General features: G+C 41.6%; 1 protein-coding gene across 8 annotated transcripts in view; it reads left to right on the forward strand.

Annotated features, from left to right (window-relative positions):
* LOC134362941 (interleukin-1 receptor type 1-like) overlaps positions 1–23995 on the forward strand; it is an 86903-nt gene that overhangs the window by 40930 nt on the left and 21978 nt on the right. For 4 of the 8 annotated variants that reach the window (XM_063078376.1, XM_063078372.1, XM_063078379.1 and 1 more), the window contains one exon: positions 9837–9903. In XM_063078376.1, the coding sequence (XP_062934446.1) occupies positions 9843–9903 (61 nt within the window). In that variant the 5' untranslated portion in view covers positions 9837–9842. Of the gene's footprint in view, positions 1–5297; positions 5375–9836; positions 9904–23995 lie in introns of those variants that run through there. The other 4 variants (XM_063078374.1, XM_063078375.1, XM_063078373.1 and 1 more) reach the window with 2 other exon arrangements.

The following is a 23995-nucleotide window of genomic DNA, read 5'->3' on the forward strand; positions in this document are numbered from 1 at the left end:
CTCTCGTTCCTGTTGTCCAGGAATCCCAGGAGGTTTGTAGAGTGAAGTGGAAAAGTCACAGTCCAACCTAGCGGGCAAGAGGCTCGGGTCTGGCCCACTCTGTTTGTAGCATCTTGTGACAGTTGTCATGTCTCTCTGTGCATCATTTTCCCCTTTTCACTAGAACCCACATGCCTTCATTGAAGTCACCAACCTCGTGGCTTTGTGCCTTGTAGTAGCAGAATAATTTAGATTTTACAGCAACACCTAAAACCTCTTTGGCAGTTTTTACTTCACCTTCATATCTTTGTGCTTCCTTGATGATAATAAGTGTACCAACTTTTCTTGCCCCATTGGTGTGGGTCAGTAAGCCAGATTAATCTACTGTGAGCTGAGCTTTTGGAAGATCGCCAGTCTGGGTGTTTCTTGGGCTTTCTGAGATGAGTGAGTTTCTATTATTTCCTGCGGTGGGAGTGGTTCGTTTGCTCATAGTTTGTACAGGTGTTTCTCTGGGGGAAATAGTGTAACCACACTGAACTCACAGTTGGGTTTGTGGGATGTCTGCATGTGATAGGGTGTGCGTTACTAATCTCTACAGGATGGAATGGTCAGGTCAATCTCACATGGGCAGGTCCCTATGCCCCTGTGAGATTGTTTCAATGTTTCCTTCCTCATCTTGAGTGTGGACCAACCTGGGTGGACTCCGTGGTGGTTAGGGTCAGGTTGCTTTGTCTGTCTTGCCCTGTGGATGGAGTTCACTTCTCATAAATAGGATTGCATAATAGAGATGACTACGGACATTAGCTTAGGACAGTGCCTCTTGGATTCTGATGTCCACGGACTCCTCTTGGGATGTGGAAAGCAAATGCTCAGCCCGCACTCCAAAGCAGCTCGCCTTGAGGGACATGTGTTGTGTTTATTTTAGATCTTGGAGATTTTTCTTTCTCCTTCATAATACAGCTGTGTTTGTTCTAATATAAAAATAATAACCCCCCCCCCCGAAAATCTGCGGGTCAAATCAATACCCAGGAAGAAAGGTACTGGGTTCCCTGCTTGTCTATAGCTACTCCTTGGGAAGTTGTGGATTGCTGTTTAAGAAGCAAGGACTTGTGTAAGTACAGAATTCTAAAGTTCTATGGCTTTCTAATAACTTCCTTTTTGCCTTCTCTTTCCAACCAACGTCTTTGGTCTTAACAACATTGGGGACTGTTTAATGGCCGTTTAAATCCTTATAACAAAGAGGGAATTATGGGCTTAGTTCCAGCACCATCGCCCATTCCCCATAGATGTTTCTACTGATTTTCAGTAGAACATGTAGGCTGTGACATTCCCTAAGCTAAAGATCCTGCTTTAGCCTTTGCTTTTTCCAGGGACTCATCTGTAGTCACTTCCCAGTTATGGCCAAATTAGGTGGAGCCTAATTCTCTGAGTATTTCCTCATTACATCAAATCTACACATGCACTCACACACATATTGATTAATGTTTGGGATGAGAGGTTGCACTAAATGACGCTGAAAATGTAGTTACGAGGCACTCCACAGGAAGACGGAAGAGCGCACTGGTGTAAGGTAGACATGTGGAGAGTATGGTTAGGCTTTCCTTACAGATATTAGATTTGGGGCTCGGCTACTTCAGGTCCATGGAGGAAGGACTCAACTACTGCTGTCCGCTCGCTCTTCTTGGGTTTCTGCAGAGGTTCGGCTGCTACAGAACTTCCTTTAGACCCACACCCTGTACTTTGCAGGGCTCCACTCTGCAACTCGGCCAGCCACATCCCTTGGCATGGTGAGGAGTTTGCAAGGCTAAGAGGATGTGCCCACTTGGAACCTGTGCCACCAGCACCCCCTCTTCTTAACCATGCCTCGAGTCCTGGGGATCCCTAGAATTTCCTCCCCAAACAGCCTGGCCCTGATTCCAGGGCCTGCGTGGTCTTCTTTCCCGGGTCATACTATGGACTCCGCTGCCACTCTGCCCAGCTGGTTTGCAGGATGGCCCAGACCGTATGGAGGGGGATGGACTTGCACCTGTGTACTGGGCTACCTACTGTGTGCACACTCAGGGCCCCTCCCAATATAGGATGGAGGTGGGTGAAGGCTGGAAAGAGAAGCTTGGAGATTAACATGGCTAGATATAGCACAAACCACATGGTGCGTCTGCTCCGTGCAGGTCCCAGTGCAGGACAGTGCAGCCTGTGCTTGGACACTGAGCACAGGTGCCAGGACCAGCTTCCCCTAGTGCTGGGTGCCTCTGCAGCCACTCTCCCAGAAGTGGACCCACAGGATGTTCTGACATTGTCTGGGGTTCGTCTGATGCACGCCACCCTGCCTGTGCCTGGCTTCTATCCTGGAAGGGAGGATTCACAATGTGGGGGAATTCCTCAGGAATTAGAAGGGAATTCCTCAGGGTTGTGGGAAATTCCTCAAGAATAAGAAGGTGTTTAATGGATGTGATGTGTCCCCAAAGAAGGAAAATGGGCCTTAGGCCCTGAGGAAGGCATCTGAGTTCTTGTGACAGCCCCTCTGTCCCCACTGCCACTTTTTCCTGTGCCAACACTGGGTATGGAATGTCTTGCTGAGTGACAGCAAGGCACTGTTGGATGAAGTCAGTTCTTCCTGGAAGGGGACTTTTGTTGAGGCCCAATGTGTTCATTGTTAATTCTTGTACTTAATTTTTACTTTTGTAATTTAGTTCACGTTGAAGTTTCTTATGCTGAGTCTAGTAGGAAATTGCTTTTTACCTCAAGTATGCACTTTCATTTTATCTTTAATAAAAAGTGGCTCTGTGTATGTGTTCCATGTGCCACTGTAGTTATGTTGTGATGTACTGATGTTTCCAAATATGTTGTAGTCACCAAAAAGCAATGGGAACTATACTTGGAAAAATCATCACAACTGTCAGCATCTTCACGTGCATGTTATGTGAAGCCATGGTGCACTTGTGCACATGGTGAATGGACAAGGCCACTGGAGGCAGGGTGACCACCCAAGTGGCTCTAGTCACCCCAGGCTCTGGCTGACTTCCCAGGTCTGGGTATCAGCATCTCGGTACAGCAACGTGCCACAGCTTTAAGCGCTTATGGAGAAGATGTTAGGAAGTCCAAGAAATTTCATATATAATATAGGCATCATTGCACCTAAGGTAGAAAAGCGGGAGCAGTATGTTATGGCTTATTAATTTATTGGATGAGTTCATCTTTGTCCTTTCCTTGTTTTATTTTGTATGGAAAATTCAATCTGAAAAATAACATGGTGGAATAAATCTGTGTCTTTTTATTGTGACAGGTATTTTCTAAAAGTATATTTCGAATTTCACCGTAAACCATTCTTTAAATCACAGTGGACATGGATAAGTAGCTTCTGAGTAAGGGCGGTTTGATTTGCCCAGTGTTCCTTCTGGCATTACTGGTTCTCGATCTCTAGTCTTGTTCCTGCTGCTTTTTCTCCTCAGAGTCACCCCACCCCCACCTCTGTCCCCAGCCATCTGGGCCGGATCCTGTTGTCTAACTCCTTACCTAGCATTCTACCCTCTCCCATATGATTCTCAGCCATCTGCAGACCCAGCAGTGGTTGCCCTGTTCTTTGACCCACACTCATAGTGCACCTTTCCTGCCCTTGATTCTAGGCCAGCTCCTTATCCCTCTGTGTCTGATGCAAAGAAGGCAGGTGGGTGGATGGGTTCTTTCCTTCCCTCCCTCCCCCCTCCTTCCTTTCTTCCGCAAGTATTTATAGAGCTCTTACTGCATGCAAGATGTGTAGGAAGGGCTCTGCTCACAGGGATGTGGGACAGGGTAGGGTCTGCGCTGTACTGCTTTCTCCCCTGGCCCAACAATCAGGGGAGCCACCCAACGCTGGCAGATCTGTGGGTTCCAGGGCCAGAAGTGTGCAGCGCTGGGGTGTGTTGCACCAAGTAGGCCCTATGTGACTTGTCACTCCTGGCTGTGGAGGAGGGGGTGTCTGCAAGGGCCCTGGGAGAAGCTTCTGAGCAGAATCAGCTCAGAGCTGGTCAGAAGTCCCAGACCCACAGGCCAGCACCAGAAGCATTGGACCACAGACCTGGGAGCACCGTAGAGGCAGCCGGGAGGCAGAATGATGCAGAGCTCAGGCAGGAGAAGAGGCTGCCGAGGAGGAGGAGGAGCAAGCTGGGAGGTGAAAGCAGGGGAGTGAGGGGGCTGATCCTCCTCCCAGGGGGCTGGGGGTCGGGGCGGGTGCTGCACAGTGTCCAGTGAGATGGAGACTGAGGGGTCCTTTGCATGGAGAGCTAGGCGGGGTGGTGTGGGGCAGTGCATTTTACGGGAGCTCTGGGCACGGAAGCTGAGCAGTGGACGAGAAGTAGACACAGTGAGCATAAAAGCTTCTTAAAGGAAGTTTCTGGGACAGAGAAGAAGAGGGAGAGGAAGTAGTTAGAGCTCTGCAAGAGGCTTCCTGGGCCTTCCACGTGAATTCATCCATCCAGCCTGCTCTTCTCCCCTTTCCCCATTCTGCTGATTTCCCTGGAACTTTCTCTACAGTGTTCCCTTCAGCAGCAGTCACTTCTGGGGCACACTTGGGGTTGGGAGGGCACTGCACTGGGACGGGGAACAGGAGCATGTGCGAGTTTTCTCCTGGACCTTGCACTGTGATCCTCTCGTGCTGATGAGCCGCTGTGCCGCTGATAGCTTAACGGTGGGCACTGTCCCGTGAGTTTACAGTGAATAACAGGTCAGGAGTTAGTATGTTTAGGCTAAGCTGCTTAGTCAAGTTGATATCAAAAGGCACTAAAAGCCCTTATGCTTGGGTCTTACAAGCTTTCCAAAGGCCCAAGGCAATGATTCGGGCATGAAAAAGAATTAGACACCAAAGTGCTAATAGAAAACTGCAAAAACAGGTGAACGAATGGTGAAATATCTATTTCCACTCAGCTTTTCTGAAGCTATTTTAGATGAGGTAAGGTGGGGTGCAGGTGTGTGAACATGCTGGGTAAAGGGAGAGCGAGCACGCCTGTTCTTGAAAAGGGCCCGTTTGTTTTTCCAGGCATCAGCGCATCTCTGTCTGGCGAGGCTCTTCTTGCCACGTGCTCTGAGCAGCGACGTGCCCAGAGGAGGTGCAGGGGGTGCACGTGGCAACCAAACAGCTCGTGGTGCCAAGCTCTTTGTATTCCTTACTCCCATGGCTTGATTTCCTGAAAGCGTTCTGTCCCCAAAGACTGTGGAACGTGGACCTTTTAAACATTTGACTCCTTTTCATGAGCGTTCAGAACCCTTTGGCACCTCTCGAGATGCTATCGGTGACTTTGCCCTCTTCACTCCGGCCTCACCTGCGTGTTCTCTTCCCTCCCCAGCTGGACACGCCCCTTAAAGAGGGTGACTCCCTTCTGAGAAGCAGGATCCCTTCCTACAAGGAAAGGCCTTGTCTGAGGTAAGGGGGCTGGGTCACCCCAGGTCCCTCCAGCCTTCTCTCGTAACAGCTGAAGTCCTCCACCCTTAGCTTCAGGGGACCTGGGATGTCTGCCATTGTATGAGAAAATGTTTTATATTTGTTGGCATTTGTGGCAAAGAAATTTGGGGCAGCTCTGGGTTTACCATATTTTTGAAGGAGTCTGCCACCACGGTAGGAGCAACTGCCCACCCACTGTCCAGGGTCCCCTTAGCTGTGTGACAGCTGTGACTTGTGAAACGATGGTTCCCAATGCGGTGTTGGAACTCTCTCCAATTCCAGCACATTCAAATTCTTGGTTTTTTCTGGAGACAGGACTGCCTAGTGGTGCTGTAGGTGACGTCCCCAAGCCTCTCTTCCAAGTTCTCTGTGGGGACCCAAACCTTCCCTCTTGATCTGGGCCTGGCCCTCCCTGGCCCCCACCTCAGTGACTCAGGCCCAGCCAGTCACACTTCACCCTCTGTTCCTAAGTGTCCTCAGATGTGCCCTGACTGCCAGCCTTTTTTTGCTGGGGACCCATCCCACATCCTCTCTCTCACCTCCTCTCTTGCCTACAGTTTATGTCCCACACAGATGCCAAAATGTCTATGAAAAATGAAACTCTAACCACACCCACCCCATGACTTAAAACCTTTCTGCTACATGCAAATTACAGTCCCAGCTCCTCCGCAAGACTCCTCATGTCATGGACACTGTTAGCCTCTCGGCGGCACCTCTCGGCACCCACTTTTGGTTTGTGCCCCAGACTGTGATGTTACTTCATCTGCTCCTCCTGCCCTCCAGGCTGAGTCAGGGTCCTGTCTTCCCTCCTGTCCCAGGCACAGCTCTTCCCAGGGACACTCCCACATCACAGTATAACCTAGGGGACACACCCATTTTCCCTGTGGCTGCTGAGCTTCTGGAGCCAGGCCGTGGGTTGTTGTTCCTACTTTTGTTTCCAGGGCCGAGGGCAGATGCTGGTGTGTAGGAGATGTGCAATATGCAGTTGCTGACTGCAGCCGTGAGAGAATACAGAAACGACTGCATAACTGAGAACCTTTTACCAGAATTTATATTTGTCATCAGAGCATGGGGAGATTTATAGGAGCTAGCATTTGAGAGTGACCATTTGGCAGACAGTGTTCTAAGCCCTTTCCATGTAGCAGGTAATTTCATCCTCATAGCAATTGCCGATGACAAATACTGTGTCGTGGTCTACATTTTGTCAAATGAGGAAACTGAGGCAGGAAGGCTGAGCTTTTCTCCAACATGCTATCTCTGTTGAGGGACTTCCTGACTTGGACAACTTTTCAGCTACTGGCACTATGAAGGCCAGTCAGGGTTGGCTCCACCTGGAAATTTCTGTGTTTTTTGAGGGCATGATGGAGTTTGTGTTGGGTTGTGTTGGGCTGTGTATGGACTAATCTTGGGTGCATCCTTTTCCTCCTTCCCTTCCAATGTCCTCACTGCCTTAGGTCATGTGACCCTTAATGCCCACCTCAAGGCTCAGTGCTGACCCCTTGTCCCAGACACTGACATGAATTCATATAGGCCGCTGCTGAGGGGAAGGGGTCACTCCCACCTCCTTGTTCCTTCCCTGAGCAGTTCTGGGGCAGAAGTGAAACCTGGGCCTGTGGTCTTGTCCCCCCTCTTTCATACTCTGCTAGAGAAGGAAGGCATCTGAGGTCATCCGACTCATTGCTGCCTTGTGCAGGTGAGGAAACTGGAGCCCAGGCAGGAACCATGTCCAAGATCACCCTGCCTTGTGGTGGCAGGCCACCAACCTTGGACCGGTGATGATTAAACATTGTCTGTGCCAAATTAACTTGGAATTATATTTCGATATGCTCTCTGTTTAAACTTCAGTCTGGCATCTGCCTTTTCTTGTCCTCGGCCTGATTAATAGTCAGACAAGCCAGATCTCGTACCTAAATGAACTAATGGCTAGCAGTATTCATAATGTTGATTTCATAAAGTTGATTTCATAATGTCCCTACTTTGTTGTTGATGAGCTAACCTGAGGAACTGATTGGCCTGTAACTAGTAATTGAAGAGCATTTTAACCCTTTATTTTCTTTATCTTTAGCATAAAGACTTACAACACACTTCCATTCAGTCACAAAAAGAGGTAATAAGTCAGTTGGCAAGTCTTCAAAGGCTTCTGTTTTATTTTATCATCTGAATATAGTTTAGAGGTAAATATGGTAATAATACAACTATTCTGGGCTAATTTGGGAGAGGGCCAATTTATGTGAATGAAGCGTCAGAATTACAGGATATTCAAGGAACGCAGTGTTACCGCTCTGAGGTGGGTTTTAAGGCTTGAGCCGGGCTTGGGGATAATCGTCCTGATAGTGGAGGTGAAGTGAAGAGACTGCGAGTGAGTGTGTCTCGCATGCTTAGAAAATCTTTTATTTTTCTGTATTCCTTTTAAAAGCACATTGTAACATTTCTTTTACCTTTTAATATAACTCCTTAAATAGCACATTTTCCAGCTAATATTCAAATGAGCACGTTATTAGAGACTGTTACCTTAAAATATTTCATGCTTGCATATCTACTTATTTAGAGCCACAGATAAGAATATAGGTAAATTTAATCTCTTGGAAAAATTAAAAGGGAGATTTTTTTCAAAGCATGGAATTACATGATCTACTCTGGACATTGCCCCCAAGGTCAAGTGTGGGGGCTGGGGCAGACACCTATGTCTTGAGTTCATTTTTTAATTCATTCCATGAGACTGTATTAAGGGCCTCTACATTTCAAGCGTTGTGCTGGATCTGTGGGTGCAGAGATGAGTTCCTGCCCTCATGAGGTTTCCTGTCTTGGGGTAGCTGCAGGAAAGGGTGCACAGGGCTATGGCAGGATGCACACAGGTTGCTGGGGGTCCAGGGGAGGAAGCCAGGCAAGGGGTTCGGGAGGTCCTGGGGCAGAACCTGTATGCTTTGTTAGGGAGTATGAATTATTTCTGGGCCCACTGGGGAGCCAATGAAGGTGTTTTGAACAGATCATTTTGTAATGGTTTGTAGGATCTCTGGACTGATTGGAAGATGTAAATCCATGATCAGAGAGACCAATAGGAGCCTTTTGCCATAATGAATGCAGGAAAGAGCTGGAGATTGCTTGAGCTAAACCACCATCGACAGTGGCTGTGAGCGAACTGGGTGGCCTTGACGATGATCTAAGGAGACAGACTGGCCAGGGCTTGGGGAGAGAGCAGCTCTGCAGTTGGCGGCCTTGGGGTCATCGATCCCATGTCTCTTGTTGGGAGGGTGCCGCATAGATTTGGAGCAGTGCTGTGCCCGTCACTGCAGTGAGGAGCATGGGGGAACGTAAGTTTGGTGGGGCGAGAATGAATTTGGCTTTTGGCGCCTATTGAGTTTGAGGTACTAGGTGCCCTTGAGTGGATTTGTGCAAAAGTTAGCTGGAGATATGGGACTGGAACTTGTATGTCATTGTGAGGTCCCCATTCAGAAACGTGTAACAGGAACATTCAGAAAGAAAAAGAGGCTATATTGAACATTAACTTCATTTGGGTTTGAGAATTTAGAAAGGTGGGCAAAATTGAGGTGTGTGTGTGTGTGTGTGTGTGTGTGTGTTTCTCTTTCACATTTGATACTATTTTAGTGACTGTTGTACATAAAGGTATGGGTGTGTACTTCTTCTAGCCTTGCTGTATTGGGCAAGTTCCTAATCTGATTCCACCCTCACCATGTGTGTGGACAAAGCCTTATGTAAACAAACTAAGAAGTCATCAGGACCTCAGTTAATATGGAGCCCTATCACTGACCAATGCCTATTGTAGCTGATGCTTTGTTGGTGTGGCCTTTTAAACCACTCAGAGGGGCTGTGATGTTTTCTCCTTTTTCTTTTGTCTTAAGATTAATACATGCTCATTGTAGACATTTTAGAAAGTATAGAAAGCCCCAGAGACGGGAAAACCACCCAACTACAAGGACCAACCCAATTTTAATATATTATTATGATTTCTTTCAATCTTTTGGGGGTGTGTTTCTATATATCATACAAACAATTTAGTGTCTTGCATTATAAAATGAAGGCATGACCTTTGAGCTGACCTTTAAGTATGGGTCAAGGTCCCATTCTTGACTTTTGCAAGCAGAAGGAAGCTGATCTGGGGTCTAGTGAATAGTCTACCTTGGATGGAGACTAGATTTGGGGGGTAATTCAAGTGACGTATATTGGAATAGATGATGGACGTTTTTAAAATCTTAAGTTGTCGAGTTTATCCCCAATTCTGTGAAAAATCTTCATCCCTCCGCTTCCCTCCATTTTCTTACCAGAAGCCAAACGCAATAATATTAGTGATATACAAAGACTAATCCATCAGTATGGCTTTGAGGTGGGGTGCGGGGACAGGTGGGGTGTCAGTGTTTTTAGTTTTAGAGATTTGCTGGATAGTAACATTTTTTTTTGTCTTGTTTCTGTTCCTCTATTTTCCTAGGAGAATATGAAAGTGTTACTCAGACTTGTTTGTTTCATAGCTCTGCTGATTTCTTGTCTGGAGGCTGGTAAGTGAAGCATTTCCTTGTGTTCTTATCTGCTAAGAAAATCTGTGCTTTGGAATACACAAAGTACCTCCCCTAGCAGAGGCATTTTTCTTACCTGTTTCTGTTGAATCCCAGGACACAGAGCCTTCTGGTTGGTGAACTGAACTGTTGGAAGTTCCTCTCGGCATCTTTACCTCTTATTCTTTCACTTACAGATTGAGAAACTGAGGCCCAGTGAGGTTAAGGGCCCAGAAGTCATGTAGTTAGTTTTGGATCAAGAGCTAAAATCTAGGTCTCCAATGTCTAGTTCAGGCCTCTTCCCACTTGGTTGTTGATGAAGAATGTGATGGGGGAAAACCTGGCATTCATTTTGAAAAGGTGTTATTACACGTAGTCGTTATGAACCCACATCTAGAAACCATGAAGAGACAGTTTTTGTTTTCTCTTGCTATTCTTCATTTTCTCTTTTCCCTTTTCCTCCCTTACTACAATAAATTTACTTACTGTGTGCCAGTTACTAGCTTCTGGGACCATAGCAGTGAATAATCCAGAGAGAAGTGCCTGCCTGCGTGGGCTTATATCTCACAGAGGGGAGAAGCAATGCGTTAGATAAGAAAATATATTTTATGTCACGTGATGGTAAGTGTAGGGAGGAAATAAACAGGAATGAAGGGTATAAAGTTTTGGGATTAGAATGGGCAGAAGGTTAAATTTCTGATAGTGTGGCCAGGAAAGGCCTCACCAAGAAGTTGACTTTTGAGCTGAATCTGGAGGAGGAGGAGGGAGCCGGGAGCTATACAGACACCAGGTGGGAGGGCAGAAATATGTAGGCTGCGTGTGTGAAGGCCCCAAGGCCAAGAGTAGCTGGCATATTCCAGGAACTAAACTACCACTGTGCCTGGAGCATAGTGAGAGGTGAGGGAAGTCATAAAGAGAAGGTTATTTGGATAATGGGGGGATGGTAGAGGGTTGATTGCGTAGAACCTTCCAGACCTTTCTAAGGATCTTGCTATTGTAAATCTTTTAAATTTTAATCCTTCCAATAGGTGTATAGTGGCATCTGATTGTGGTTTTAATTTGAATTTTGCTAATGATATTGAGCTTCTTTTCATGTGCCTATTTGCTATCCATATATGTTTGGCGAAATTTCTAAATCTTTTACTCATTTTTTATTGGGTTATTTGCTTTCTTATTGTTGACTTTTGAGAATTCTTTATACATTCTGAATAGAAGACCTTTATCATATATGTGTGTATTAGTCCATTTTGTGTTGCTATAACAGAATACCAGAGACTGGGTAATTTATAAAGGAAGATATTTATTTGGCTCATAATTCTGGTGGCTGGAAGTCCAGTATGGGGCAGCTGCATCTGGTGAGGGCCTCAGGCTGCTTTCAGTCATGGTGGAAAGTGGAAGGGGAGCCAGCGTGTGCAAGGAGATCACATGCCAAGAGAGAAAGCAAGAGAAGGGGACGGAGGAGGGTGCCGGGGTGCTCTTTTGAACAACCAGTTCTCAAGGGTGCTGAGAGAGCAAGAACTCAATCACCCCTGAGGGAGGGCATTCATCATTCATGAGAGATTTGCTCCCATGATGCAAACAGCTCCCACTAGGCCCCACCTCCCAAAACCGCCACGTTGATGATCAAATTCCAAAATGAGCTTTGGAGGGACAAACATCCAAACCATAGCAATGTGATTTGTAAATATCTTCTCTGAGAACGTGGTTTCTCTTTTCATTCACTTCTGGTGTCTTTCAGAAAATAGAATGCTTAATTTTGATGAAGTCCAATTTATTCTTTTTTATTTCTTTTATGGATTGTGCTTTTGGTATGATATCTAAAAAATCTTTGCCTGATTGTAGGCCACAAAAACTTTCTCCTGTTTCCCTCTGGATGATTTATAGTTTTAAATTTTGCGTGTGGTTCTCTGACCCCTTTTGATTGGTTTATAGACATTGTTTTATGCAGATTTTTTTTTTTAAAGAAAAGTTACAAGCCAAAAATCCCTATTTAAAAAAAAATTACCTGTATAGTTTCCTTTACTGGTGTTTCTTATTTCTTTATGTGGATTCAAGTTACTGTCCAGGTTCTTTTATTTCAGCCTGAAGAACTCCTTTAACATTTTTTTGTAAGGCGGATCTGTTCATTATGAATTCTCTTAGTTAATGTTCATCTGTGAATGTCTTCACTTATCTTTCATTTTTGAAGGACAGTTTTGCCAGATATGGAATTCTTGGTTGACAGTTTTTGTGGGTTTTTTTTTTTTTTTTTTCAGCTTTTTGAATATGTCATCCCATTGCCTTCTGGCCTCTGTGGATTCTGAGAGCCAACTGTTAGTCTGAATGAGGCATATATCTCTTACTGCGTTCAATACACACTCTTTGTCTTTCTGTATTTTGACTATGGTGAATCTTGGTGTATATCTCATTTAGTGTATCCTACTTGTAATTCTTTGAGCTTCTTGGATATGTAGATTAATGTTTTTCATCAAATTTGGGAAATATTTGGCCATGATTTCTTCTGATATTTTTTCTGACCCTTTCTTTTTCTCTTCTCCTTCTGAGACTCCTCTATGCATATGTTGGCATGCAGGATGAAATCATACAAGTCTTTGAGGCTGTTTAATTTTCTTGTTTTTTTTTTTCAGATTGGATAATCTTCTAATAATAAGTTGACCTATCTTAAAGTTTACCAATTCTTTCCTTTGCCAGGTCAAATCTGCTGTTGATACCCTTTAATTAATTTTTCATTTTAATTATTGGATTTTTCTATTTCATGATGTCTACTTGGTTTCTTTGGTGATTTCTTCTTACTGGTATTCTCTACTTCATGAGGAATTGTTGTCATACTTTCCTTTAATTCTTTGGACTTAGTTTTCTTTAGTTCTTTAAAGCTGATTTAAGGACTTTATTTAATAAGTCTAACATTAGACCCCTCTGGGACAGTTCATATTGGTAGCTTTTTCCCCTGTGTATGAATCATATTTTCTTGTTGCTTTGCATGTTTTGTAAGATTTTCTTGAAAATTGGATATTTTAGGTAGTATAATGTTGCAACTCTAGAAATCAGATGCTCCACCCAACACACACAAGGTCTTCTATTATTACTAATTTTTTATTGCAGTGGTTGTTGCTGGTGCTTCTGTTTATTTGTTTAATGGCTTTCTTGGGCTAATCATGTAAAGTCTGTATTTTCTGTTGTGTATGGCTACTGAAGTCACTGCTTTGATAATTTAACAGTCAGCTAATGATTGGCCAGAGATTTCTTTAAACTCCTTGACCCAATAAATTTTCCACCCTTTGATGAGGGACTCTGTGTGTTGGGCATGCCTTCAACACTTAGCCTGTTTACAACTCTACCTTAGCCTTCACTTCCTGCTTGTGTATGACCTGAGAGTCATTCAGAAGTGAGAGACTGGTGCCTTCTGTGCTCTTTTCTGGGCATGTGCACATCCCTGTCTATATGTGCACCATTCTAAATCACCCAGGAATGTGTCAAAGCTTTTTAAAGCTCCCTATAGGCTGTGGCTCTCATTTGCCCAAACTGGTATTGTAGCATCAGACAGCTGTAATGTTTAAACAGTTGACACTGAGTTTTTCAGCAAATACCCTGGGGATAGGGCTTTTCCTGTGGAGCCCTTAGGTCAATAACAACACCACCCTATGAATGAGACTTCCAGGAACCACAGATCAAGTCAAAGAGTGGCAATGCCCTGGGAATGGGACTTTTTGAGGAGCTTCAAATCTGGTCTATTCTTGCAAGCCTGCTGCCTTTCACAAAGCCTACTATGTTTGTTTCAAAGCTGCTAGTTTTCATGGGTATTGTGGAGCTGGGAAGAGGGGGATGGGAGTAGTTTAAATTACAAAGCCACAAAACCTGTTGTTCTACTGTGAATTAGCAGGAGTGTTTGTTTGTTTGTTTTAGTAAATGCTTTGATTTTGAAAATTTTGGCAGTCTTCTTGTTGCTTTTAAGGAGGTATGATTTATAGAGAAACTCACTCTACCATTTTGGAAATCCTGCCTCCAAAGTTCTTTTGTAAACAAGGATATCCAATTTGTTGAAAAGACTATCTTTTCTCTACTAAATTTCTTTTCTACCTTTGTCAAAAATAAGTTGAATATATTTGTGAGACTTATCTCTGGAATTTCTATTCTATTCTAGTGACCTGCTTATCTTTATGCAAATACTATACTATCTTAATTGCTGTAGCTTTATAATAAGTCTTGAAATAAAGCAGTGTAACTCCTCCAACTTTCTTTTTTTTCTTTTGAAATCAAATTTGTTTTAGGTAATTCTATATAAATTTTAGAATCAGCTTGTTAATTTGCATAAAAAAAACCTGATCAGATTTTGATTGGGATTGAAAGGAATCTAAATAAATTTGGAAAGAACTGAAATCTCAACAGTATCTAATTTGATCCATGAACAGAGTATAAGCAGTCTTCAAAACATTCTTGGAGAGATTCATATTATCGTTTCATTTTATTTTTCCACAATTTTTTTGAAGTACTCCATATTTAGATCTTGTTTAGTTTATTGAAGTAACATTTTTCAGTTTTCATTGTATTGGTATTATGCATCTTTTGTCAGATTTATTCTTAATTTTTCATATATTTTGATGCTATTGTAAATTATTTTCCTTTTAACAATTCAATTATTATTATTATTAATTTGCTTTTTTATTGTTGTTTTCTCTTTTTTAAGTCCAACATATGTATGAGAACATGTGGTATTTCTTTCTGTGCCTGGCTTATTTCACTTCACATGACTTTCTCCAGGCTCATCCATGTTGCTATGTTGATTATTTTCTTTGCTGTGCAGAAGCTTTTTAGTTTGATAAAATCCCACTTGTTTATTTTTCCTTTTGTTGCCTGTGCTTTTGAGGTCTTATTCATAAAATCTTTACCTACCCCTATGTCCTGGAGTATTTCTCCTGTGTTTTCTTCTAGAAGTTTTATAGTTTTAAGTTCCTACATTTAAATCTTTAATTCATTTTTAGTTGATTTTTGTATATGGTGAGAGATAGGGGTTTTGTTTCATTCTTCTACACTTAGATGTCCAGTTTTTCTAGCGCCATTCATTGAAGAGGCTGTTCTTTCCCCATTGTATGATTTTAGCACCTTTGTCAAAGATCAGGTGCCTATAAGTATGTGTTTATTCTTGGGTTTTGTATTCTGTTCCAGTGGTCCAAGTGTCTGTTTTTGTTTTATTTTATTTTTAATATTGCTTTTTAAAATTTTATTTTTCATTATTAGCATATTCATTCTTGAAAATCATAATTTTTCTTTATGCCCATTTTCCCAACCTATCAATCACCCTCCAGCCCCCCTCCCTACCTCTCCCCCATCTCTGGTATACTTAGATTTGTTCTCTCCTTCTGAAAGTTCAACATATTATTGTGGTTTCTTTCTTTCCCTCCCTTCCTTCCTTCCTTCCTTCCTTCCTTCCTTCCTTCCTTCCTTCCTTCCTTCCTTCCTTCCTTCCTTCCTTCCTTCCTTCCTTCCTTCCTTCCTTCCTTCCTTCCTCCTTCCTTCCTTCTTCCTTCCTATGTCCTTCTTTCTTTCCTAGCAGCCAGTTATGAATGAGAACATGCAGTATTTCTATTACTTTGCTTGGCTTATTTCACTTAACATAATTTTCTACAGATTCATCCATGTTGCTGCAAATGGCAGAATTTCATTCTTTTTTATGGCATAGCAATATTCCTTTGTGTATACCTACCACATTTTCCTTATCCAGTTGTGCATCAATGAACACATAGGTTGGTTCCATACTTTGGCTATTGTAATAGCTTTGTAATAAAATTTGTCAGGTAGTGTTATGCATCTAGTTTTTTGTTTGTGTTTGTTTGTTTTTCTTTTTGTTTTTGCTCAGGATTGCTTCGGCTATTTGCAGTCTTTTGTTGTTCCATATGAATATTAGGGTTGTTTTTTCTGTTTCTGTGAAGGACGTCATTTGTATTTTGATGGAGATTGTATTGAATCTAATTGCTTTGGGCAGAATGGACATTTTCACAGTTCATTCTTCCCATCCAAGAGCATGGTATGTCTTTCCACCCTTTTGTGTCCTCTAATTTCTTTCAGTAGTGTTTTGTAGTTCTCTTTGTAGAGATCTTTCACGTCCTTGGCTAAATTGATTCCTTGATATTTCATTTTTTTTGGCGACTATTGTAAATGGGCTTGCTTTCTTGATTTCATTTCCGGCTAGTTTGTTACTGGAGTGTAAGAATGCTGCTGATTTGGGGATGTTGATTTTGTATACTGCAATGTCACTGAAATTGTTAATCAGCTCTAAGAGTTTTGTGATAGAGTCTTTAGGTTTATCTGATGGTGAAATAAGGTTTGATCATGTCGCCTGCAAACAAGGATAGTTTGAGTTCATCTTTCCCAGTCTATGTGCCCTTTATTTCTTTCTCATTCCTGATTGCTCTGGCTACTACATTCGATACAGTGTTAAATAGGAGTAGTGAGAATGGGCATCCTTGCCTTGTTCCTGTTCTCATTTCACGATTATACTGGCAGTAGGCTTGTCACAGATGGCTTTTATTGTGTTGAAATAATTTCCTTCTATACCTAATTTGCGAGTCTTTATCACAAAGGGATGGTGAATTTTGTCAAATGCTTTTTCTGCATCTATTGAGATAATCATATGGTATTTGTCCTTGATTTAATTGATGTGGTGTGTAACATTTATTGTCTTGCATATGTTGAATCATCCTTGCATCTCTGGGATGAAACCCACTTGATCATGGTGTGTAATTTTTTTGATGTGTTGCTGTATTCTGGTTGCTAATATTTTGTTGAGGATTTTTGCATCTATGTTCATCAAGGATATTGGCCTGTAATTTTCTTTTTTTGTTGTTGTTGTATCTTCATCTGGTTTTGTTATCAGGGAGATGCTGGCCTCATAGATTGAGTTTGGGAGAAGGGATTCTCTTTCAATTTGTTGGAATAGTTTGAAGAGGGAGTAGTATTAATTCTTTAAAGGTTTGATAGAAATCAGCAGGAAAGCCATCTGGTCCTGGGCTTTTCTTTGTTGGAAGATTGTTGATTACTTCTTCAATCTCATTGCTTGTTGTTGGTCTTTTCAGATTTTGTGTTTCTTCTTGTTTCAGATGTTGTCATTTCTATGTGTCCAGAAATTTATCCCTTTCCTCCAGGTTTTTGTATTTGTTGGCATACAGTTGTTTATCATAATCTGTAATTATTCTTTATATTTTTGTGGTATCAGTTGTAATATCTCCCTTTTCATTTCTGCTTTTTGTTGTTTGGGTTTCTCTCTTCTTTTTTTTTTTTTTTTTTTTTTTTTGTTAACCCAGCAAAATGGTTTGTCCATTTTATTTATCTTCTCAAAAAGCCAACTTTTTGTTTCATTGATATTTTGTATCTTTTTTTTTCTTTTTGGTCTCTATTTCATTTAGTTCTGCCCTGATCTTGATTATTTCTTTCCATCTATTACTTTTAGTATTGGATTGTTGCTGCTTTTCTAGTTCTTTGAGGCATAGTGATAGGTCATTTATTTGGAGTCTTTTCATTCTTTTGATGTAAATGTTTTTTGCAACAAAATTCCCTCTTAATACTGCTTTTGCAGTATCCCACAGGTTTTGGTATGACGTACCTTTATTTTTTGTTAGTTTCAACAAATTTTTTAATTTCCTGTTTAACTTATTCTTGAATCCATAGGTCATTCAGGAGTCTGTTGTTTACTTTCCATGTACTTGAATAGTTTTCAGAGTTTTGCTTGTTATTGATTTCCAGTTTTAATCCATTGTGTTCTGAAAAGATACTTGGAATGATTTCAGTTTTTCAAGTTTGCTGAGACTTGATTTGTGACCTAACATATGGTCTACCATGGAGAATGTTCCATAGCTGATGAGCAGAATATGTATTCTCTAGTCGTTTGACCAAATGATCTGTAGATGTCTGCCGGGTTCAATTGATCTAAGGTATAGTTTAAATGCTGTGTTTCTTTGTTGACTTGTTGCCTGGAAGATCTGTCCAATGCTAAGACAGGGGTGTTCAGGTACCCACTATTATTGTATTAGGGTCTTTCTGTCTTTTTAGCTCTAAGAGCTTTTGCTTTACATATCTAGGTGTTCCAGGGTTAGGTCATTGATGTTTGGTCATGTTGTAGGGCACTTGTTTCTTCTGTTTCTCTGGAGTGGGCTATGAGGGGAAGACTTCTTCCTCTATTTACAGGTTCTTCTGGTGACTTTTCTTGTATCAGTGAAGATAAGTATGCAGTGGGCTGCCTCAGCTCCTGTTCGGGCAGTGGGCAGTCCCCTCTGGGGCTCAGGTGGTGTGGGCTGGTGGTGGCAGTGGCATTTGCAGGGAGGGTGGTGCTCACCTGGGCTCCTGCTTGGGTGTTGGGTGGTCCTCTGTAGGGCTCAGGTGGCACAGGCTGGTTGTGGTGGTGGCAACACACATGGGCAGGGCTGGTGCTCACCTGTGTTCCCACTCAGGCTGTGGGCAGGCCTCTCTGGGCCTTGGGTGTCATTGGCCAGTGGCGGTGATGGTGGAGGTGTGCACAGGCTAGGCCAGTGCTCACCTGGGCTTCCACTTGGATGGCGGGTAGGCCCCACTGGGGCTTGGGTGGTGCAGGCTGCCAGTGGTGATGACAGCTTATGCTAGTGGGGCTGGTGCTCTCCTAGGCTGTCACTTGGGAAGTGGGCAGGCCTCTCCAGGGCTCCCAAGTATCTGTTTTTATGCCAGTATCATGCTATTTTGATTACTATAGCTTTGTAGTATAATTTGAAGTCAGGTAGCTTAATGCCTCCAGCTTTATTTGTTTGTTTTCTATTTTTGCTCAGGATTGCTTTGGCTATTTCGGGTCTTTTGCTGCTTCATATGAATGTTTGGATTGTTTTTTCTATTTCTGTGAAAAATGTCATCATTATTTTGATAGGAATTGCTTTGGATAGTATGGACATTTTTACAACATGAATTCTACCAATTTATGAACATGAAATGTCTTTCTGTGTTTTTGGGTGTCCTCTTTAATTTCTTTTATCAGTGTTTTGTAGTTTTCATTGTGGAGCTCTTTTGCCTCCTTGTTTAGATTTATTCATAGATATTTTATTTTTTTGGTAGCTATCATAAATGGGATTGCTTTCTTGATTTCTTCTCTGCTAGTTCATTGTTGGTGTACAGAAATGGTACTGATTTTGTATGTTAATTTTATATCCTGCAATTTTACTGAATTTGTTTATCAGCTCTAAGAGTTTTATGGTGGAGTCCTTAGATTTTTCTATATATAAGATCATGTTACCTGCAAACAGGGACAATTTGACTCCCTCTTTTCAAATTTGGATGTCCTTTATTCCTTTCTCTTGCCTAATTGCTCTGTCTAGAACTTTCAGTACCACGTTAAATAGGAGTGGTGACAGTGGGTATCCTCATCTTCCTCTGCACACTGGTGTGGGGGCTGGGTCCCCAAGTCCTCAGACAGCTCCACTTCTGTGGCTTTCCTGGTCTTAGGTGATGCTTTAACTCTCGCAGGCTGGCTTTTGTAACTCCACAGGTCTGGGGTCTCCATGGCGGTCCCACTCTCATGGTTCCCCTAGACATGGCGCTGATGGGGTTTCTCTGCTGCAACTCTGACCCCACATCTCTGCTCAGCATTGCTCTGGTGAAGGTTGTCTGTGGTGACTCCACCCCTGTGATAGATCTCCTCCTGGGCCCCCAGACTTTTCCATACATCCTTTGAAATCGGGGTGGAAGCTCCCAAGCTGCCACAGCTCTGGCATTCTGTGAGCCTGCAGATGTAACACCACATGGATACCACCAAGGCTTCTGGCTTGTATCTTCCAAAGCTGTAGGTCCAGCCACACCTGGGACCAATTTAGCTATGGCTGGAGCAGCCAAAGCAGCTGGGGTGCTGCTGCTGGAAGCAGCTTCTCAAGGTGGTCCTGAGCAGTGAGCCTGTGGAGGGTGCCTCAGGCCTGTTTCCCAAGACCATTTTGTCTCCCTAGGTCTTTGGGCCTGAAATGGAAGGATTGGCCCCAGAGGCTTCTGCAATGCTTTCAGGGCCCTTTTCCCCTTCCCTTGATAATCCCTTTTCTTCATACTAATCTTAGCTAATGTTCACTGGTCTGCACCACCGCATGCTCTTTGCTTCTCTATGACATGGGCAGGCTGCAAATTTTCTAAATTTTTACATTCTGCTCCCCTTTTAAATTCTGGCTTTATGTCATGCCTTTGCCTCCATAACTCAGCATAGGCTGTTACAAGTAACCATGCAGATTCCATAATGCTTTGCTGCTTAGAAATTTCTTTGGCCAAATGCTCTGGTTCACAACTCCTAAGTTCCAACTTCCACAAAGTCTTAGGGCATGGACACAATGCAGCCAAGTTCCTTGCCAGTTCACAGCGAGAGAGCTTTGCCTGTTTCCAGTAAACTCTTTCTTACTTCTATCTGAGAACTCCTTAGAATGGTCTTTACAGTCCACATTTCTGTAAACATTCTGCTCGCTACCACATAACCAGTCTCTAAGACATTCCAAACTTTCCTTCATTTTCTTGTCTTCTGAACTTCCACCAGCATCTAGGCTTTTTCTAGCCTGTTCCTCCAAATTCTTCCAGCCTCTCCTCAACACCCAGTTCCAAAGCCATTTCCACATTTTCAAATGTCTGTTATAAGCAACACCCCACTCCTCAGTACCAATTTCCTGTATTAGTCCATTTTGTGCTGCTATAGCAGAATACATGGAACTGGGTAATTTATAAAGAAAAAACAAATTTTATTGCTTACAGTTTTTGAGTGTGAGAAGTCCAAAGTCCATATGGGTGGTGACAGTGACCCAGGGGTCTCACATTGCAAGATGGTGGAAGCAGAGAGAACAGAGAAAGACAGACTCTCCTCTTCTTTTAAAGCCCTCAGAGCCACACCCCTGACCACCATTTCTAATCCATTCACTACTGCATGGTCCAATCACCTCTTCAAGGCTCCACCTTTCAACTATCATAATAGGATTTCCCACCCTCCTTACAGTCACAGTGGATGGATTAATAAAACAGGTGACTATCTACTTGTTACTTCAGAATTTCTTTGCATTAGAGGCAGAAGCTGGCCACCTCTAGTCAGGCAGAAAAACAGCCAAACTATTGTAAATTTTTTTTTAAATTCAGTTTTGAAATTTTTTTGCCATAATATGCAAGCACATTTAATTTTGCATATTTATATCGTATCCTACAACTTAGTGGTTTTTGTAGGTCTTTATATATTCAATAGCATTTTCTTTTCTTAGAACATTTTACTTTTCTTTTCCAGTCTGGATACAATCTATGTCTTCTTCTTGCCTTAGTGCACCAGCTAGATCCACTAATCCAATGTTGAATAGAAGCAGTTATAACAGACATTCTTGCCTTATACCTAATCTTATTAGATATATTATAGCTGTAAATTTTTCATAGCTGTCGTTTATCAGGTTCAGAATGTTCTCTTTTATTTCAAGTTTTCTGAGTGTTTTTATCAGGAATGGATGTTGAATTTTGTTGTTTTTTTTTTTTTGAATTTTGTTAAATGATTTCTTCTGCATCTATTAAGGTTACTTTATCACTTTCCTTTTAAAACCTCTTAATATGTGGAATTATACTGATAGATTTTTTTGAATGTGAATTCAACTTTGCATTCCTGAAATACACCCTACTTCATAATGTATTATCCTTTTTTATATACTGTAGAATTCAATTTGGTAAAATATTTTAAAGAAATTTTGCGCTTATGTGTATGATGGAGATTGGTTTGTGGTTTTCTTTTCTTGTAATGTCTTTGGTTTTGGTATGAGAATAATGCTGACGTTATAGAATGAATTGGGAAGTTTTAGTTCCTCTTCAAATTTGTGCAAGAGTTTGTGTAAAATTGGTATGATTTCTTTGATAAATTCTTGGTAGAATATGCCAGTGTGGCCATCTGAGCCTGAGATTTTCTTTGTTGGAAGGATTTTTAACTACAAATTCAGTTTCTTTAGTAGATACAGGGAAATTCAGTTTATTTATTTCTTCTTGAGGGAGCTTTATTAGTCTTTCAATAAACTTGCCCATTTCATTTATGTTGTTAAATTTATTGGTGTAAAGTTGTTCATAATATTCTCTTCTTATCCCTCTAAAATCTTTCAATGAGATAAGTCATCTTTTTTTTTCTGATTAGTCTGACTGAGATTTATTAATTTTATTTCATTTAAATTTACCATTTATAAATTTATAAATAAATCAAATTTATGATTTATTAATTTTATGAAAGAAGTAGGTTTTGATGTCTTTGATTTTTTTCTCTAATCTTCTGTTTTCTGTTTTACTGATTTCCTCTTTGATCTAAATTATTTACCATCTTCTAACCTTTACTGTTATATTAATCATGATTTTTATTTGCTGTGTCTTAGGATGTTTTGCCATTTAGGGGAGGGTCTTCATACCCGGGGAGAGACTGCTCCTCCGAGGGCTTCGTAATTCCTAGAGGTGTGGACAGCTTGCCTGGAGCATGCCTCTCATGTACAGACTGCCTCATCCAGGCCTGTGCCCCCACTTACCTTCTTACCTGACTCTTACACTCCAAGCCAGTACTACCCTCGCCCTAAATCAACCCAGGGCCAGGTACCAGACAACTAGAGACAGTCTCCATGCCCAAAGCCTGCTAAACTCATTCATACTGGCCAATCCCAAGCTGTTTATGCTGCCCCGCCTTGCCTTTTCCATGGAAACCCCAATAAAGGCTTTGGCTTAGGCGTTCCCCTTGCTCCTGCTTCTGCCTCCTAACCAAACCTCACGACTCTTCATGTGGCCTTGTGTGACATGGCATACTCCTTCTCTCAGAAATGTAAGTAGTAAAAATCTTCTTTCAATGGCATTAGCATCTCTGTGTCATCACTCAGTTACCTTCATAAATTTAGGATCAGGCATAGAACACTGCTTACTGTGGATGTAATTTGTTCTTTTTCTAGTTTCTTAAGGTGGGAGCTAAAGTCATCAATCTGAGATCTTTCTTTTTTTTTTCTTTTATAGGAATTTAATGCTATCAATTTTCCTCTAAGTAGTGCTTTCATTTAATGCCACAAGTTTTGATATGTTGTGTTTTCCGTACCATTCAGGAAAAAATACTTTGCAATCTCCCTTTTGATTTCTTCTTTGATTCACAGGTTATTTAGAAGAGTGTTAGTTTTCAAATATATGGGAATTTTCTAGATGTCTTTGTTACTGATTTCTAAATTAACTCATTCTTACCAGAGAATATGTTTTGTCTAATTTGAATCCCTTTATATTTATTGAGTCTTGGATTATGGGGAAGAATATGGTGTATCTTGGTGAGTTTTTTTGGGTGTACTTTAAAAAGAATGTATACTATATGATTGTTGAGTAGAATTTTTTGTAAACATCAATTATGTCAAGTTGGTTGATAGTGTTATTCAAATCTTCTGCACCATTACTGATTATCTAACTAATTATTCTATTTGTTTTATCAATCGTTGCAAGTGGGGTGTTGAAATCTGTGATCATAATTGTGGGTTTCTCTAGTTCTTCCAGGTCTATCAGTTTTTACTTCATGTATCTTGAAGCAACTGTTAATAAATGCATAAACATTTAGTATTATGGTGTTTCTCTTGAGAAATGACTATTATCATTATAAAATGACTCTTTTTCTCGCTGGTAATAACTATAAAACCTACTTTGACTGATAGTAACATAATATTCACTCAGGCTTTTTATTAATTTATTTTTATTAAGGTAAAATTGACAAATAAAAATTGTATATATTTATGGTGTACAGAATGATGTTTTAATAAATGTATATCCCGCGAAATGGCTAAATAAAGGTAATTTATTAAGCTTTCTTTTACTTAGTGTTGTCATGAGGGCACTTCAAAAAGTTCATGAAAAGATTCATATTAACTTTTAATTCTATTTATCCATGAACTTTTTGAAGTATGCTCATGTATCTTTTTCTCTTCTTTCATTTTAAACCTATTTGTGTCATTATATTTAAGCTGTGTGTGTATGTGTTTGGATGTGACATAGTTGGATATATCCTCCACCAAAGCCCATGCTGAAATCTGATCCCCAGTGTGGCGGTGTTAGGAGGTGTTTATGTCATGGGGGTGGAGCCCTCATGACTAGATTAATG

Source organism: Cynocephalus volans, chromosome 14 (genome assembly GCF_027409185.1).
Source record: "Cynocephalus volans isolate mCynVol1 chromosome 14, mCynVol1.pri, whole genome shotgun sequence".
NCBI classification, from domain to species: Eukaryota; Metazoa; Chordata; class Mammalia; order Dermoptera; family Cynocephalidae; genus Cynocephalus; species Cynocephalus volans.